The 18614-nt window shown below is 36.7% G+C and overlaps 1 protein-coding gene across 5 annotated transcripts; it reads right to left on the bottom strand.

Moving 5' to 3' along the window:
* Positions 1 to 3182: 3182 nt before the first annotated feature.
* Positions 3183 to 17267, bottom strand: LOC109109969 (bcl-2-like protein 13). 5 transcript variants are annotated; one of them, XM_019123005.2, is made up of 7 exons: positions 16905 to 17267; positions 15962 to 16144; positions 12683 to 12784; positions 12431 to 12587; positions 12079 to 12151; positions 11825 to 11953; positions 3183 to 5506 (listed from the first exon to the last, which is right to left on the bottom strand). In XM_019123005.2, the coding sequence occupies exons 2-7, from the start codon at positions 16083 to 16085 to the stop codon at positions 4664 to 4666; spliced, it is 1428 nt and encodes a 475-aa protein (XP_018978550.1). In that variant the 5' UTR covers positions 16086 to 16144; positions 16905 to 17267; the 3' UTR covers positions 3183 to 4663. The 5 variants fall into 5 exon arrangements, with proteins under 5 accessions (XP_018978550.1, XP_018978551.1, XP_018978553.1 ...); XM_019123006.2 differs by having other exon boundaries at positions 15962 to 16160; positions 16920 to 17267; XM_019123008.2 differs by having other exon boundaries at positions 16962 to 17267.
* Between the last annotated feature and the right edge of the window lie 1347 nt (positions 17268 to 18614).

Below are 18614 nucleotides of genomic sequence, written 5' to 3'. Positions count from 1 at the left end.
TTTGCTACTAGATCGTAGCCTAGCAAGTGTTTATCTTAGCTTCTCTGGATAGTGTTGCGACAGTTAATGCAATTTCTTTAAATATAAACATTCATTCACATGTTCATTGTTCTATTTACCCAGATTATAGATGAATATTTCACGCTTCCCTCAGTTTGACTGACGTTTCCTGTAATGTTCAGAAGTGCTGTAACGTTACCTCTGTCTAGTGTTTTATATTTTAACTGCATTAATCACTGAGGTTCATCTAGGCGTCATTTGTGTGCTCCCTAGAGATGAACTTGGACTGCAGTTTTATCTTACTTTGTTTTGATCTGAGAATCTTTTTAAAAAAAAACGATCTCTAGTCTGCAAAAACCGGGGAACCAAACTCACTGTAAACGTTTAAATATTCTTCTGAACGTCATTAAAACGTGTATAAATTACCCCCAATCACGATAATCTTAGCTAGCAATGTTGGCTAATAAACAGTTAATATTATCAGCCGCTAGTTAACGTTAACTTAGCTGGTTTTTGAGAGCTGGCATATTTCATTTTACGAGCTCCTGCAGTCGTACAACCACGGACTAAATTTATTTACGATTAACGTTACGTTTATTTAGCTATATAGCAATCTACAGATCGATAGATATTGTTTTTTTTAAAACAGCTGTAAAACATTTATATGTTATGTATTACATACAGCTATGGTATTCCTGTAGCTTAGACAGTGGAGCATAGCGTTAGCAGCGCTAAAGTCATGGGTTAAAAGAGTTTGCCTTTATGCATGTTTACGAATTTAAAATATTTAATTTATTATTATTATTTAAAATAGTTTTTACAATCAAGGATGTCAAAAAGTAGGTTTTGTAAGGTGTAGCTCACTTCTGGGTACACGTTTATCCCCTAAATATGGTTAACTAGATACAGACATACTGTATTGTATACATTTGTATCTATGGTAAAGAATTTAATATATTTAAATGTGCTGATCAGGCCATATACAGTCTTGTAAATCATTATCTGACCAAGAGCATGTAAATTGCAAAACAGTGGCAGTGACTCATTTCTTTTAATATTATCAGGATATTGAAACTAATTGCGTTTGTGTTTTTCTTGAATTGCAGTGCACCTGTATGAGGCATTGTACGGGTTTGGGTTTGTGCAATGGACTTCAACAGAAATGACCGTTTTCCAGACACTTCCCTGGTGCTCCTTTCCTTCCTTAAGCAAAAAGGCTGCCAAAATAGCCAGCTTCAAAGAGAGCTCGTTTATCTTGATGAACAGCTAAATCTGCCTACAAATCACAATTATATTGAGAGTGACGAGGAAATACAAGCGGATGGACACAGCTTCTCAGTCAGCTACAGAGAACTTCTACATGAATTTCAGAATCAAGTTCAGCCTCAACTACCAGGTATATTATTTCCTCTTGTTTTAATTAGAGGTGCTCCTTAATTAATACCAATAAGCCAGTGATTCTTTTCACATTATGGCTGATAACTGATTATAAATACCTGATATTTTATCTAATTTAAATAAAACATAATTTTATTTATTTTTATATTTTTGTGAAGCTCACATCATTTGTATGGAAAGAACTTGAAAAAGTGCTAAATGTTTCTTGTAATCTAGCGCTATACCTTCAAATTAGGGCCAGATGACAGCAAAAGTTATCTAAAATATAAAAATTGGAAATGAGTGCCCACAATTAAAGGGATAATAAAATCTGTCATAATAAAATCTGTCATAGTTTACTTCCCTTAATGTCTTTCCAAAACTGTGTGACTGAATTTTATTTAATTTTTTTGTCTGTGGAACACAAAAGAAGATATTTTGAAGAATGTTGGTAAACAAACAGTTTCACTTCCCACCGACTTCCACTGTATGATCAAAAAAATTTAAGTCAGTGGGAACCAAAACTGTTTGCTTAACAACATTCTTCAAAATATCTTCTTTTGTGTTTCACAGAAGAAAGTCAGTCATACAGGTTTGGAATGACATGAGGGTGAGTAAATGACAGAATGTAATTTTTGGGTGGACTGTCACCTTAAATATACAAAAATATTTTGCATGCCTAATTATCAGTTCTAAAAAAAAAAAAAAAGTACTATATATTTGTCATTGTCTGTGTATGTTAATTCTGCTAATGTATCTCTCCATCTCAGTCAATGGTGAAGAGGCTCAGGCAGCGAGGGAAATGGCTGCAGAGTTGATCAGAATTGCAGACCTGCTTGAGCACAGAGTCCTGTCCCAAGCTGCTGACAGTTTGACCAAGAAATTATGCAGTTCTCAAGAGCAGGTGAGACAAATTACTGTATTGCAAACTATCTAATTATAAATGTCCGGTAATGGTTGCTCTTTAAAACCGGAAACACCATTTACAATATTCCTTAAACATTCACAGTTTTGGGGCAGACATCTGTCTGATGGAGTGCAGGCCTTACTTCACCAGGTGGCAGGTGCCAGTGAGTTTAAGAAGGAACTTGTGGAGATGGCCTTTACCTTTATGCTTATGAAGACTGTTTGTGAACATGTGCCTCAATTTTTGTTTGGTCTTTTCGGCACAGTGATGCAGTATTTCTTACCTGACAGATCCCACTGATGAGCTCTTTGTTCCGGTTATTCATTTATGAATGTGAATATATGTGTATAGATAAATAATACATTTGAACTCTTTGCCTGTAAAGACAAATGTATATTCTTTGCTTAAAGTGATAGTCAAGATTGAAATGCTAGCAATACCTTATGGGATATATTTTTTTTGAAAACGTTTCCATTTTTTCCATATATTTCCTTGTAATACTGTCTGTGATTAACTTTTTTTTTTTTTGGTACTTTGGCCATGTTAAGTTTTATGGTCTTGTTAGGCACCTGATTGTTTCTTTAACTGCCGTGTGAAAATAATATCCTGATTAAACAGGAAACTATGCATTAAACCAAATTTGTGAAAAAATCTGGTATAAATTTCTGGTAACTTTGTTTTGATCTCCTTCATTCTCTTGATCTCTTTTCATTCAGTCTGTAAAGGATATCACATGATCAACAGTCTCTTTTGTATTACAACAAATCTGACTCATATCAGTACAAAATAGAGGAAGCAAACTTATTTTCTATATTAGAGTTTGCATGTCTTTTTTTAAGTTAAAACCGTGTTTCTTCAAGATAAAATTCATGCTTAAATTAGGACACAAACCACAAGGTTAACCCTTGATGGAATACAGTTTTATTTCACAGCTTTCATCCATCTGTGATACAAAAAAACCTCACTTGCAAAAAAATAGCACTTTTTCTCTGACGTGAGGTTGTCAACCACTGACAAAACAGGTGGATCCTGCCTGTGCGTGTGACTTCTGCTTAATTTTTCTGTTGTTTTGATCAGCAGAGTCTCTTTTGGATAGGCACACAACAGGGAAAGGAGGGTGACAAGGCTGTGCTGTGCAGGCCTTTTTAGCTTTCAAGGACAAACAACAGCACAAGGTACAGGCAAGGTGTAAATCAGACAGAGAAGACCGAAAATACTAAGTTTGAGGAGACAAAGAAAAACTGCAAAGGACCGATGACAGATCTTTGTGGCGCAGAAGACATTTAAGAGACATTCTGGTCCCCCAAACCTGAAGTCAGCACTTGATTTGAGCAACAGACAGTTAATGTTACCTAACACAGCAAATCACTTTTTACTCTAGAAATACAAATTGAAATCGCTTCTAACCCAGAATTAGGGACATTTAATTACAAAATGCACGCTTAGAAACATATTAGAAAACTAAATATGACTTTTCATCTATCATTATCTTCCACTTCCTGAAACTGAGATAAATTCAGTCAACTGTGCCCTGTCGCCATGGCAATATGACTGTGCTGGTGTAGTATTTTCACGAGTTTTTACAAACATGTTTTGTACCTAACAGAACAAATGTTCACATTATAGCGAATTGCTGTACATGAAGAAATTCCTTAAAATGTATCAGTCAAAGTGAAGGGGTTTCCCATTTGAGGCTGTGACCTAGGCTTCTACTTTTAACTTTTAAAAGGGGGAATTAAACAAAAGGATTCATGCAAGCCTAATTTATTCAAAATATACACTAAAGATGGTTAATATGAATGTCTAAATGATTCAAGAATGCATGGATACTTTGTTTTTGGTTGTTGTGAGTAATCTTGTACAAGTACTGATATATTTTGGGAGAATATCAGTCACACAATCCATCTGAACAGCACAGCCCATAAAGATTTGCACTTTAATATTTCATGTCTGATAAGATAAAATCATAATCATGCACTCACACAAGCTTGTGTTTAAAAATCAAACCTAACTTCATTAAATCAAATATTTATATACGAGAATAAACATGCTTCACTAACACAAATTAACCTACTTCTTCTAAATCAGAAGCCTTGATGTTCCTTTTGGAACCAGGAACCTAGGTCACAGCCTATTGAACCAATCACTACTATGCTTACTAATACAGCACAAAAGAAACCTGACTTCTCCTATAAGCTCCTCTCCAGTCATAAAGCTGGACTAAGCCAACAAATAAAAGCAACAAGAACAGAAAATAAAATGGTATGACACATAAGAGGAGTAGATTTCCCATAAAGTGCAGCTTGTGGCGGCACTGTGACCCACAGGGCTTCCGTTAGGGAAAGAGATACAGTGAGGTCACGGACAGTCACGGACTTTCTACTTCTTCCTGTAGGCCAGTGCTCCAAAAGCCAATACTGCAGCAATGGCCACCAGGGCAGCACCGCCATATAGCAGCACAGGGAGGTCAGAGGACTCGGGCTGTGGCACTGACTTCATCTGCACCTCAGGAGGGGTCAGGACAGGGAGGTCATGGGCCAGGGAGGAGGTCTTCAGATCCACCTCTGGAAGTATCTCCTGCTCTAGGGTTGCTTGGACCACTTCGGGTTCTAGATCAGATGGGGGAGATGACTGTGGCTCCACAGGAGCTGGAACAGGCTGAGACTGAAGTTCAGGCTCAGGCACAGGGAATGAGGAAGCAGCAGCAGGGGTGGCTGGAGGTGGAGGGATCTCTTCCACAGTCGGCTCAGTTGCGGTTTCCACTGGCTCTGCGGTTGGTGCTTCTTCTCGGACAGCAGTGAGTTCACTTTCACTGCCCAGCACGTCATGTACAATACTCTGCAGCTCCCCTTCCTCCACCGTCTCCCCACCTTCTTCTAGAAGTTCAGCATCTTCACGCTCCACGTGGACAATGTCAGAGTTCGAGGAGTTGTTCTCGCTTTGCTCCTCGACTAGCGCCACTCCTTCGGTGCTGTCCAGACTCTTGGCGTCTTCTGGGTCCATCATGCCAACCTGAGCCCAAGACTCGTGTCCTGTCAGAGACACAGGAAGACTCTCTGTCTGCCAGGAAGCTGGCCCACTGCTATCTCCAAGAGTCAGTAGTGAAGCAGGAGGGCTCAGCTGATCCAAGGCCTGTTCAGCTGACAGGATGTAAATGTCGTTACTGTCCTCGGCTATGATCACACCAGGGTCTTCAGCTTCATCCAGGCTGAAAACAGTGCCCTGTAATATAAGGAGTGGAAAATCAATCAGTTGTTATTTCTATTCTTCTATACATCAGAAATGTTTGAATGAAGGTCTCGCTGTCCTGCAAAGTTTATTTCCAACACCTGCTTATGTATTTGCAAGCAATCCAGAAAAGCTCGATAAGGTTTGGCTTCAGGTGGGTTTGATTAAACTCTGCAGGATAGTGGGTTCTCAGGAACTGAGTTGAAGACCTCTGACGTAGAACATAACGGTTTTGGCAAGGTTTGAGTCATGAGAACAAATGTCTTATGTTTCATTTTAAAACTGTGGTAAGCTAATGTACGCATTTCCTTCTGTGGTAACTCCAAATGTCTAATCTCTTTCCCACCACAACAAAAACATGTAATATGTTTTTTTGTTGTTGTTGTTTTTAACTGTATGTATTTCTTTATATGGTTTTCCTGATTGTGTCTGCAAACCATTCTCATGGAGATCCACAACTAATAACCTTCACTAATAAATGTGCTTATAAGAAGCATGACGTACACAAAAGACCTAAAAAAGAATTAATAAAATGAATGAATTAAAAAAGGATCATGTTCTTCTCATACAATTGACATCAAATTACATTTTAGACATCTTGTTTTAATAATTTCAGAAACATTTATCATCAGTAAAACACCCAAACTGATTTGCAAAATTATTAATTTAAATGACGTCTTTACTCTGTTAATTTTGATCAATTTATTGCACCCTTAATAAATTTCTTTAAAAAAAACTACCGAATGGTAGTGCACTTTGTGGAAGAATAAAAAAATTATCTATCTATCTATCTATCTATATAATTATAAAAAGTGCACTACCATTAAAAGTTTTTGAGCCAATTTGATTTTTTTTTTAAAGAAATTTATTAAGGGTGCAATAAATTGATCATAATTAACAGAGTAAAGACATGTCACTCTGACAATGGCTAATTAAAATTTATATTTGCCATCACAGGAATAAATTAATTTTAAATTGTAACAATATGTATTATTTTAAATTGTAACAATATTTTACAATACTACAATTTTTATTGTATTTAATCAAATAAATGCAATTTTGAGTGTAAACTTTAATCAAAACACAAAAAAATCATACCAACTGCAAACTTATGAAAGGTACTGTAACTTGTTCAAATAAAATGCATGTAAAATAAAGTTACGCATAGTGAATATACATACACAGTGTATATAATACAATATGTGTATCTATATATAATATATATGTTGACACACACAAATACACCGACTTTCAAATAATACAATTATTGCAGTATGTCTTCTTTAGTACAGTAAGCAGAATTTACCATGACAGGATCATTTGTCACTGAGACTAATACAGCTATAATAATATATTCTCTCCACTTCATAGTTGACTAAACAAGATCAACTTTAAAATGCAAAGTATAAATGACAGACATCTATTAACTAAATATAATGTTGGCTTATACTAGATGCATTTCAGTGTATTTCTATCTATGCTTTTATTCAGTTCTCCTTGTTCTTGCATAAAACCTGACTACAGACATAGAGATACAGCAAGTCAAGTTGAAACAAGTGTTGATTGGTTCTTATTTTCTAAAATCACTTGAATGAAGCTTCTTCTTTACAAATACACAAAGACTTTCAAAATAAGGGAAGTCTTCAAGACCTCGACAGGAAGTGTTTTAACCCACTCTCCATCTGTATTCACTGTACTGTCCCTCCTATATAAAGTCATGACTTTATCGTCCTCTGTCACCCACACAATCACATCACCATACAGCTGTCTGCATATGCCACTGGCTCTGAATTTCTACCATAACTAGGTCAAGCATGCTAAATGAGCCTATTTGAATTTGAACTAATTTCCTTTAAGTATGTCAGTTTGTGCTCATTTGCATTAAGCTTTTATGCATTAAACTTAATATACTGTCCCTCGCTTACTCATCTTAAAGGACAGCGTTCTGCTCCCTGTGCCTTTTCTGGTCTTTTAGATTTCAGTAATTCACCACAGTGCACATTCATCTAGTTTCACATGTAATCCCATCTCACACGAATGCTTTCAAAAACACATTAGAGCCCAGCATCTGGATTAACCTCTAATGGTCAACAAAGAGATAACCATAAGCACACAACCAGTAGAATGTGACAGTGAATCATATATAGATAACCATCGAGTGTATCCTAAAAAAATAACTAGACCTAAACAGTTTTATGACTTTAGAGAGTTTCCAGAGAAACCTGGAAACCAAAACCAAAGAAATAACCATATATGAAGACAAATTTAATTTTCTTAACTCTGCATGGTAAACACAAAAAACAACAGGTTATGTCAGTAAAGACAAAAGTTTGGAGTTGTTTACTTAACATAAATAAAAGCATTAATTTTCCCAAAAAACTGTACCAGGCCCAAATCTATGAACGATAGTGTATAATAAATAATGTGCTGCGTAGCACTGCACATATTATGCTTGATTTACAGATGCATAATTCTAATGAAAGTGATACACAAAATAATTTTTTGGCAAGTAAAGACACCTATTTATATGCATGTGATGTCATCACAGAAAAATAGATGGATTGAGTTGACATTAATAGTTGCATTTGCTCTCAAAAATCTTTTTTAAGTTGATTAAATAAACCCAAGAAAAAAAATACTGTGAAATCCAAGCTTTCTAGGCTCTATAGACTCGAGCATTAATAAGTATGTTATGAAGTAAACTTAAAATAACAAAAATCTGATTTACATAGTCCAAATTGACAATACCTTTTTGAAACAGTGGAGTAAGATAGATGTTTCCTGCAAGATTAGGCTTGCTTTCCTTTCCAGAGACTGTCTAAAAATGAAGTTATGCTGTAAGGCGTGTTCTCTTAGGTGAGCTTTGGGTGCCTATACACCACTCCACCCTAAGTACATGTACTCACCCTCACCTAAAGACAAAAACTCATACATGCCTGCCAAACTCAAAGGCTTTCGCATTCAAACATTAAATATTGAAGATAGGGTGGGGTACAGAGCATACAACCTGCCGAGTGGTAACCATTTGGTAATACTGTGCTACTAAAAAGTATGTGAACGAATGTGTATATTAAACATATGCTAGTACAGTTCAATAAAGTGGGGGTCAATGAGATTTTTTTAATGTTGTTGAATGAAGTCTCCTATGCTCACAGAGGCTGCATTTTTTGATCCAATATAAAGTACAACAGTTATATTGTGAAATATTTTACAATATTTTAGGAACAGTATTTATTTGAAAGAGACTTGTCGTCACATCATATATGTCCTTACCGTCACTTTTGAGCAATCGCTAAATAAAAGTATTCATTTTATTTAAAGAATCGTACTGATCCCAAACTTTTGAATGGTAATGTGCATAAATGTCAATGCGGATACATTCTGTAACCTTTCAGACAGTATATGCAACATTTAACACATTTGTAAGGCAGTTTCTACTGTTAAGAGATCCACACCAAAGATAAATATATCTTGTCTGTTGCGGCTGCACCATACATGAACATTTCCACACACTGTACCATTGGCCTGTGAATGCTGAACTGCTTCTGCTGATAAGACGACCAGTTTGCTCACTGCATCATGCAACCTACTGGTGAGAACTCACCACATAAACCTGTTCTTTCATTAATAGAGCATCAGCTTGACCGATAATGAGTTAACATTCCCTCCCTTTAAAACATCTAAACATATACTAAATGCACTTAAGCAAATACTTTATATTATTAAACTACATTCAAACCAACTCAGGATACTTAGGTGAAAGATTCTTCTGGATCTCCCATAGGATGTCAAGCATACAGGTCACCATCTCACCTAGCACTGTGAATAGTTTGGAGGCAGTCAAACTGGGACAGCCTTGCTCCAGCTGATTCATAGAAGGATTTATCAGATTTATTTCTGTTCTTCATCTCTGGAGTGTGTGGGGGTGGCGTATGGCCTCTGTTTGTGTGATGAGAGCAGGACATCGCCTGTAAAATGTAGTTACGTAAGAAGCCGGGCTGTGTGATGTGCTGGGTGATGCGACCTGATGTGGCTCGAGCTCCGCTCTCAGCACCTACTCATATACAGACGGGGCACACTGCTTTAGTAGCAGTTTGTCTGTAGCAGTACAACAGGAGTCATATTACATCACATCAAGCCAACTCAAGAATGTTTGCTGTGCCATGTGACACAGACACCCTGAAGGTCAACTCTGTGTTGCGTACAGAACAGAGGGCCAGGAAGGGGATAAAGGGGTGGGGCAACTCACAAGACAAAATGTCCCACACACCGGGTTTCTGTTACCCCTACTGAATGCTGTCCCTTGACCTACAGGAGTTTGTTGTGATCAGAGCAGACAGCATGATTCAACGGGAACATGTCATTGGGTTTTGCAGAATAGACACACAAACAGATTCTTTCTCATTCTCGTCACTGGCTTTGGGTCTCATTCATTCAATTATTTTCTGTATAATCGTGCATTAAAAGCACGCGTACATGAATTGTCACACTATATTGGTTCAACAATTTATGCATGAATGCTTTAGCAAACAATTCATTGTCATGTTTCACGAACGAGGCCTATTTTATTGTTCTATTCTCTATAACAATTATTGTGCTTCGAGAAGGTGCAAAAAACGAATGATCGCCCGAAACACATTTATATTCAGCTAAAAGCAGAACTGAGCAAACAGATTCACTCAAACTGCAGTCATTTCTACACTAAAACAGGGTCAATATTAAATTAAATATTTACAGACTGGCTCATTTAACAGACTGGAGAATTAAACCTTGTGAGTGTCCTTGTGTTTGCTATTTTATTATCCATTCACAACAGCCATTATGTGATGGAGAGCAAGAAAGAGGTCAAAAAGACCTAAATCCATAACATTTCAATTGTTTTGTGCATCTGTTCCAGACACCTAGAAGAAAGCAGCTGTCCTACCTGCCTAGTGCGCAAAACTCCAGCAGTGACCACAAGGAAATGAAGTGAATGAGTGGGAGAGAGAAAGTATAGACAGGATAAAGGTTGCTGTCAGAGTAATGGGGCTGGAACTGCAAAACAGGAGGTCTGGTTTGTTTGCACACGGTCTCCGCCTTCTCGTCAGACTCCTCCCAAATGCATTCAAACTCTCACAGATGCTTATCCCGTATCATCTATGTCAAAGCTCTCGCTCCATCACTGGAATGTGGTCCTGTAGTGAGCGGCAGTATAAAACAATGGTCTCCCCTCCTCCCCAACGGTGCACTTATTAAATTATTCCTTCTGACTGAGTTCTTCAGCTCGCACACAGAACGCATGAATTGAGTCTTTCATATGGACGGCCCTCATCTGAGATACAGTGTGACCTAAATAGGATGTTATAAACAAACAAGACCTTCCTCATGCTTTACGACATCACCAGACAGAGGTGAAGAGCTGTATAAACATTTGCCTGAGGGTATGATACTATCGAACTATCAAATGACATACAATTACATTTTTATAAGATGAATGGGAATGTGTGTGCACATTATGCAAAACATTAAGTTGAAGAGTACTTCTCTATTATGACCATAAACAAATATTCTCATGATCACAATGACTTGACAGAAACATCATAAAGTTACCACATCCATAAAGGTGAAAAGGTAAAAGTGTTGATGAAACACTACGTAAAGATATCTTGACCATCAAGTGGACGCATAATACGTTTAAAAAACAAAAAGAAAAATCATAAACACAGCTCTGGCTCCCTCTCCTGACAGGAGTCTTGAAAACACAGTGAATGACCATTCCTCCCCAGTTTTGCCTTTTTAACTGACCTGAACCTCTTTAAGGCAGTGGCTCTTAACCAGGGGGACAGGACAGGACTAGGAGGCCCTCAGGATCAATTATTCAAATTAATATATTATCATCAATACAATTAATATTTATATTATTAATAAAAAGTTAAAATAATCTAACTTTAAATGCTAAAAAATAAAAATCTTTTTTTCCCCCCAATAACTAGTGTCTCCCAGTTTCACTTTATAAATGAGATTGTAGTGGAAACACTGGACAAAATATCCTGATTTGTGTTGGACAATAGGGACCTTACAGTCAAAAAGGTCAAGAACCTCTGCTTTAAGTGACACCCAGATAGACACTTATACTGTCATGTGTTTCATAAGTTGCTAACAGGTTGCAGAGACATTCATTTATCATTGAGTGCTGTGCATTAATTCTGTGAACTCACATAACGCACAACTGCACCACAAAGAGAGACGTAATCTGCATTACTAATAGAAAAAAACAAACTACCTACACCATACAGATCCAGCCACATCACCCATCAAATATAAGTCACTCACCCATCCTCCCTGCTCAATGATGAAGTCTGCTTGCCATTCCTCAAGGTAACGCAAACCATAATGTAGCAGAATTTCCAGTGGCTGCCCCTCATTCTGCAGGGCTTGTAACAATACTAAGGGTACCAACACCTAAACAGAGCGACACAATGACAAAATAAGGAAATGAAGAACAGAGACATTCACGATTCAGTGAAACGTCCCAATTGCCTTCAGGGTTCTTTGTGTGCATCTATGTGCTGAGTTTTTGGGATTACCTTGCTCCATCCTCCTTGAGCATGAGAGGACACCTCCTCCACCGCTGCTCTGAAGTGCTCAAAGTCCAAATCACTGCATGAGAGGCACTTATATTATGAAGGTTTCTCTGCATTAATTTGAACTTGCTTGTTCTTCAGAAAAACATCAGCATAACATATGTTGAATGATTTAGTCAATATTTAAGTTAAATGTCAAGAATGAACTCATTTGAAGCCAACTTATAATAACTGTGTGTGCAGGCTGTTTACACAATGCATTTTTTCTGGCATAAACCTCTGCCAAGTACGTTACTAGATCTTTTTTACAGCTACTGAAACTGTCCAGGAATTTTCCCTGGATATTTAAAAGGACCTGTTCAGAAGCGTGTGAGTGGCTGAGAACAGGTGTGTGTCCAGGTCCCGTGAGACGCGGTCCCCCAGCACTGCCAGGCTGTCTTCTATGGAGCTTTCTGGGTTGGCCGGACTGAACACTGGGGATGTGAGCTGATCAAAACCAGTCCTGGAAAAAGCTGAGCAGAAAAAGAGGCAGGTGACTTAAACTATGATCCAGATTTCAGATTCATTTTATCACGAAAATACAGTGTAATAACAAGAAACATCTTACAGGCCGCAATTTCCTCTTCCAGCTGCTTCATTTCATTCTCAATCTGTTCCTTCAGGCTGCTATTCCGCTCTCTTTCCACTTCCTGTGTAGAATGGCTCTCTCCTGCATACAATCATAACACAAAAAAAGTTTATGAATAATTATAATTTCTCTTAATTTGATGTAATCATTTACCTGGTCAAGTGTGACCAAAATGCATTTCCCTATTTAGTACATTATTTCATTTTATTTTTAAATAAAATAAGAGTTTACTAACTATTAATTTGTAAATCTATACAGACAAAATAATGCAAGATACAATAACAGCTGAAATTCTCTTTTGGAGCAAAAATATTTTTTTAGTACATTACTTCCTTTGAAATAATAACCATGATTAAAAAAAATTAAAAACAAATCATACATTTTGTAAACAAAACGTGAAAGCATTATTACATTTTCATCAGCTCCTGAAATATTTTGCCTATCTTAAGTCCTGCATTTTTTAAAAGCAATCTTGTTTATTTGAACCTTGATGCAAATATATTAAGCCAACACCTCAAATTTTCTAATGACCAGTATACTCAGCACACAACCTGACACACAACAGAATGACAATACAGAGTCAAACTCAGCACTTTTGAACATAATGTCAAAACATATCATGCACTCCAGATTGTAAACAGCAAAAAGAAAATTAAGCCTGATTTTTTACCATTTCCTCCCCCAAATTCTCATGTGTCCAGGTACTTTTAAATTCTCATTATTCCACTCTTTCTATATTATATTTTAATCCATTATTAGAAACAATTCTGTAATACAGTGGCTGTAATACAGCTGGCTTTTTCTGTGGTGCCTTAAACCATTGTGTGGCTATTCATTCATACACTGATGAATTATTTAGTGTTTGAGCAAGAGCCAGGCTTTCAGCTCTCTCAACCACACAGACCCAGTGAATGACTAAAAAAAGAAGTGTTAGAGAGGAAAAAAAACTGATTTAGAGAGAGTGTTTATAAAATGACTATGAAGCAGACCAAGCCTTTTACAACATTACAAAAGTTGACGGGAGCTCACACTGACTTTTCCCAGGCCGGGCCAGTCTTTGGTCAGTTTTGTTCAGGCTGAGCTTTGCTCTGAACAGTGGCATGTGAACAAGCCAACGTTGATTGCATATGACAGTCTGTCAGAGTGCAGAGCGGGTCGAGTGGAAAGAGGGATCAGAAGCTACTTTCAAAGCTGACTGAATAAAAACCAGAGCAGGACATTCCTCATTGAACCGCTGATGTGCCCAAGGCTCCAAAATCTTCAACAGCTTAAGCCCATACCATCCTCTGTAATAAAGTCAACCAGACTAACTGTCAATGACAAACTCTATGTGCGCTTTGCATCCACTTCTAAACTTCACAAGGACTAGTCAATATTCATTAGAATCCGCCTTACAACGTCTCCTCTAAACAAAATGCCATGGACTGTTTGATGTGCAAAACATATAAATGATACCAACAGAACCAAATTTGCCAACTGTATATGAACTGCGACATAAGTATAAACAAAACATGCACTCTGAAGGATTTGTTAATGCATTACTTGCAATACCTGCAGGCATTTTTCAATCAAATTACACTGGTTACGGCACTATGTATACAGTACTGTGGGTTGTAGTCCATGTTCAAGGGCAAAATGGAGATTCCTGGAGCAGGAATGTGACCTCAGTAACTGTAGACAAACCCTAATAGAGACTGAAACTGTAATGGTGGTGTCTCTGCAAAGAGAAAGTCTAAGAAGTGTTAAAGCAGGAGGAGAGAAATGTTGCTGTAGTGACTGCTGAGATTTAATAGTTTTTTTCCCACAACATCTACATTGCTTTCTCCTAATATTACAGTCATGTTTACTTGTTGTGTATATATCTTCCCATTTGATGCATATTGCATTTATTTTACACAGTTAACAGCATCCAGAATCATCACTAAGTTAACTATCTAGATAGCACAGTGAATGTTGAAAATCAATTAAAATATGTGACGATTCAAATCGGTTGAGATACTAAACAAATCATGATTTACTTAGGGGTAGGAGTTTATATTAATGCATGTCTGAGGGGAACTTACTATCTTTAGAAAAGTTTAGATGGTATTTTTTCTTTTCATCTTGCCTCTGTATAATGCATATTAAAGTTCATAAGTGCAGAGCTGCTTTGTTTACAGCAGAAACCAAGGAAACGCTTTAAGGGCCACCTGCTGTCACATAAAGAATCTTCGCCTCATCAAGCAAATACTCTTATTCATACATACACAAAAATGAATAAAAACAAAAAAACTTAAGCCAAAAAATACTATAAACTCCTCAAAATTATACAATCTAATTTAAATAAAAAACTGCTCATGTTGCATGAATGCAGCAACTTTGTTTGGATCATGATTAAAAAGCAGTGGTTGCCTCTAATTTTAAATGGAAAGAGCACAGACAAAGCCTTATTTGGTTTATATGAATAGATTTATTTTATTTGTGTTATTTATTTGATTTGGGGCTTTAGTTTTGTTATTTACATTTACATTCTATTTAAATTTTGTCATTTAGCAGATGCTTTTATCCAAAGCGACTTACAAATGTGGACAATAGAAGCAATCAAACCCAACAAAAGAGCAATGATATGTAAGTGCTATATTAGTATATTATTGTAGTGTTCTATTTCAATTCCACAAAGAAATGTGCAGCATTTTGTCCAAGCAATAATAAAAGGACACATTTAATATATAATTTATCTAAAATCTCATTTTGTTTTAAAAATAAAATAAAATAGTGAATCGAATTGTGAAATCAAAATCATGAATTGAATCGAGTGAATCGTTACATCCCTATTCAAAATTTTAATTAAAATTTCCCTAAGAAATAGACAAGAATTCTTTCTGACAACAACGCACTTGAACATCATGAAATAATAATCATGACATTAGAACTGGGAAGTGACTTTTATAAAAACACATCTTAATGCTAAGCCCTTTACAGCTTAAAAAAAGTCTAGAGAGAATATTTTTAATTCAACTTTTCAAAACTTCTACACTTTTTCATCAGTTCTATACTTCTACAAGAATTTTGTACTGTATAAAACAGAAAATTTGCTTTCTTGCCTCACTGCGCTTGCATTACAATATGCAACTGCTTGCTGTTTTCCTGCAAAAGCGAGACAAGTGTACCACTAAACGTTTTGTCATTGTTTTGAGATTAAATTAAACTCCTTATGATTCTTACCAGGCAGGCAGGCAGGCAGTTTGTACATACTGAATTGTGGATGTGAGTTCTTACCCTCCGCTGTCTCTGAGGGTCTTGATCTTGACGGCGGGAGCAGGCTGAGGTAGCTGAGGATGACATACTTGGTCTCATAGTGAAATCCTTCAGGCACTGTGGCAGAGGAGCCAAAGGCAGCCATTGAAGAGAACTGTCAGGCTCTCAGGGACATGCAGGACCAAATGACAGCGTTCCCAAGTCCTAGAACAAACAAACACTTCATAGGGCATTAGTTAGTCGTACAATTTGGGGCTGGCATCTGCTCCACTAAGAAAAACAAAAGCTGTAAGTATGTGAACATAAACCATGTTATTATAACCTTAAGACAATGACTTTCACCTGTGGGTGACAAAAAAGACGGCAGGCAGAACATTAGTGACTGACAGCCTCAGTCACCATTTACATTTAATGCAACTTTTATTTCCATACAATGAAAGTGACTGAGGTTGTCATTCAGCCTAAAATTCCCAGCATGAGTAAATGATGACAGATGTTTTATACAGTGGTAATCTATTTCAACTCATCAGCTTGTATGTTAGCTGCCAGTCTGAAAACAGAACTAATGTAACTAAGACGGTTACGTAAGATAATTTCACAAACCCCTTGACTGATATGTGAATTCTTTCCATGCATGCAACACTGCAAGACACCCAACTCTAATGTTGCTCAAGTTTGTCTCTTGACCACTTCAAAACTGGACAGTTCCTATAACACTACAACACACATTTCTCCTGGCAAATGTCCCGAAAGTGACGTGAGATATGTGCAATAACGAAGTCCACCACATTTAATAGAACATGGTGTACAACGTAGCGCACTCCCACTGAACCTCTCTGCGAGCTCGCCACACCCACTCACATGCCAGAGCAACCAGCTAGCCGCTAAAGTTTAAACTAAACCTGTTAGTGTCACTTCTAACATAACATGCTATCCATTTAACTTGAACATGCTACGACTTAACTTGAATGGGTCGTACCTCTGCGCCAGTGATAATTTTGCTCGCTCAGAGGGTGCTCACCCGGTTTCTTTCACAGTTAACTATAAAACTGCTATGCCTGTGGGATGGCTAACTGTGCGCTTGCGTGCTGCCAATGCTGCGCGTGTGCGGGAGAATGAAGCCATGCGCGCTGCTCCGCCTCGATTGTTTTCCGACTGCTACTATGACGCGGGACGCGCGAGGACGTGGAAACGAGAAGGTCAAGGATAGAGTGGGCAACAGAGAAGGGATACTTCTTCACCCGTTACAGTTTACTTCCAGTTCCGTTAACAGTTCTCGGACAAACGCACAAGAATGATTCATGTATGTGTCGGTTCTTTTTGGTGAATCACGCATCGCGATTAGTTCGATTCACGAACAAATGACTCTTATGAACCTGTTCTTTTCGAATCTTTCGAATCAACACACGTCCCCCTTTACGAAAAGCAACCGTTTTTTTTTTTGCGCCTATAGATTAACATTCGCATAACCAGTTTTACCACAAATACCATGGTTAAACTATGGTTAGTGTAGCAAAATTATGGTTGTCATAGTTTAACTATAGTAACCATGTTTTTTTTTATTTTCATAAGGGCAGAACTGTTATTGCTTTGATTAAACTTACTTATTTTTGATTAAACTACATTAATTAAACATTAAGGTAATAATTTAGTCACTTTCTACCAGTGACTTTTTATTATACGACAACGTAAATAGGGTTGTATTGTAATCAGCGGTTGGCCTGTTTTATAAACATGAATGAATTCATGAACGTTCACATTTTTTGTTTAATATTTTTAAACTATTATGAAGTACTAATATTGAATTGCATTGCCTGTAAATCATTAATCATTAAAAGTCAGTCAAGCACACTTTTTTTCTGTTGCAGGTTTTTAAATATGATGTATAGAAGAATAAGAAATCAACTTTCTTAGTCTTCAAGAAAAATACTTTCTCTTACTAGCCAAAAACAAATTAAGATTGATTAAATAAAAACATCTGAATCGTACGCATTGATATGAAATCTAATCTATGCCCCAGATGCAACCATAATGCAATCCGACTGTATTTGCTGCCCTCAAATGGTGCAAGACCTGAACATGTATTTTATATTTTTACTCAAAAGTAAATTGGAACACTTTAACATTCAAGAAAATGTACCAGCATATCAAATTCACAAATATAAAATTAGACCAGTCCATATCAAACAAAGAACAAAAAAGTATTTAAATGATTATTACGTAAATATTAATGCAAATATATCACATAATTAGACAATATTTTAAATGCGACAGTATACAATGTAATAATTATATATTATAAATCTCTTTTAAGGGATTTTATTTTTGAATAATTTTATAATACACATTAATGTATTGAAACAATATCCTTTGGATGTTGTTGGGGCAGAATACATTATCATTTTCTTTTGAAGTTTCAGGCAATGGATTGTTAAAGTTTGAGGGGGGAAAAGGTATTTACAATGGTCTTAACAGATTAAGATTGTTTTATGTTTATCATTTTCTTGTACTATATGTTAATAATTTTAGGTTAGGGAGAGACCAGGTATTTGAAATGTCCTGAGGGTGTCAGCACTGAGCCTTTTTTCTCTTTTGTTCAGGGCAACGTTTTTTATTTTTTGGTCCTATTTCCTTGTTTTCATTAATTTTCATGGTTCATTGTTTGATTCACCTC

This window comes from Cyprinus carpio, chromosome B18, assembly GCF_018340385.1.
Source record: "Cyprinus carpio isolate SPL01 chromosome B18, ASM1834038v1, whole genome shotgun sequence".
NCBI lineage: Eukaryota > Metazoa > Chordata > Actinopteri > Cypriniformes > Cyprinidae > Cyprinus > Cyprinus carpio.
Note: the sequence above shows the minus strand (reverse complement) of the source record. Positions and strands in the feature narration are given on the sequence as shown.

What these genes read in the sequence shown, in the direction of transcription:
- LOC109109969 (XM_019123005.2), bottom strand. Translation starts at nt 16,085, where the DNA reads ATGGCTGCCTTTGGCTCCTCTGCCACAGTGCCTGAAGGATTTCACTAT. An exon ending in ACCCTCAGAGACAGCGGAGG is followed by an intron (nt 12,785 to 15,961) that starts GTAAGAACTCAC and finishes GATTGTATGCAG; the next exon opens with GAGAGAGCCATTCTACACAG. An exon ending in TCATTGAGCAGGGAGGATGG is followed by an intron (nt 5,507 to 11,824) that starts GTGAGTGACTTA and finishes CTTATATTACAG; the next exon opens with GGCACTGTTTTCAGCCTGGA.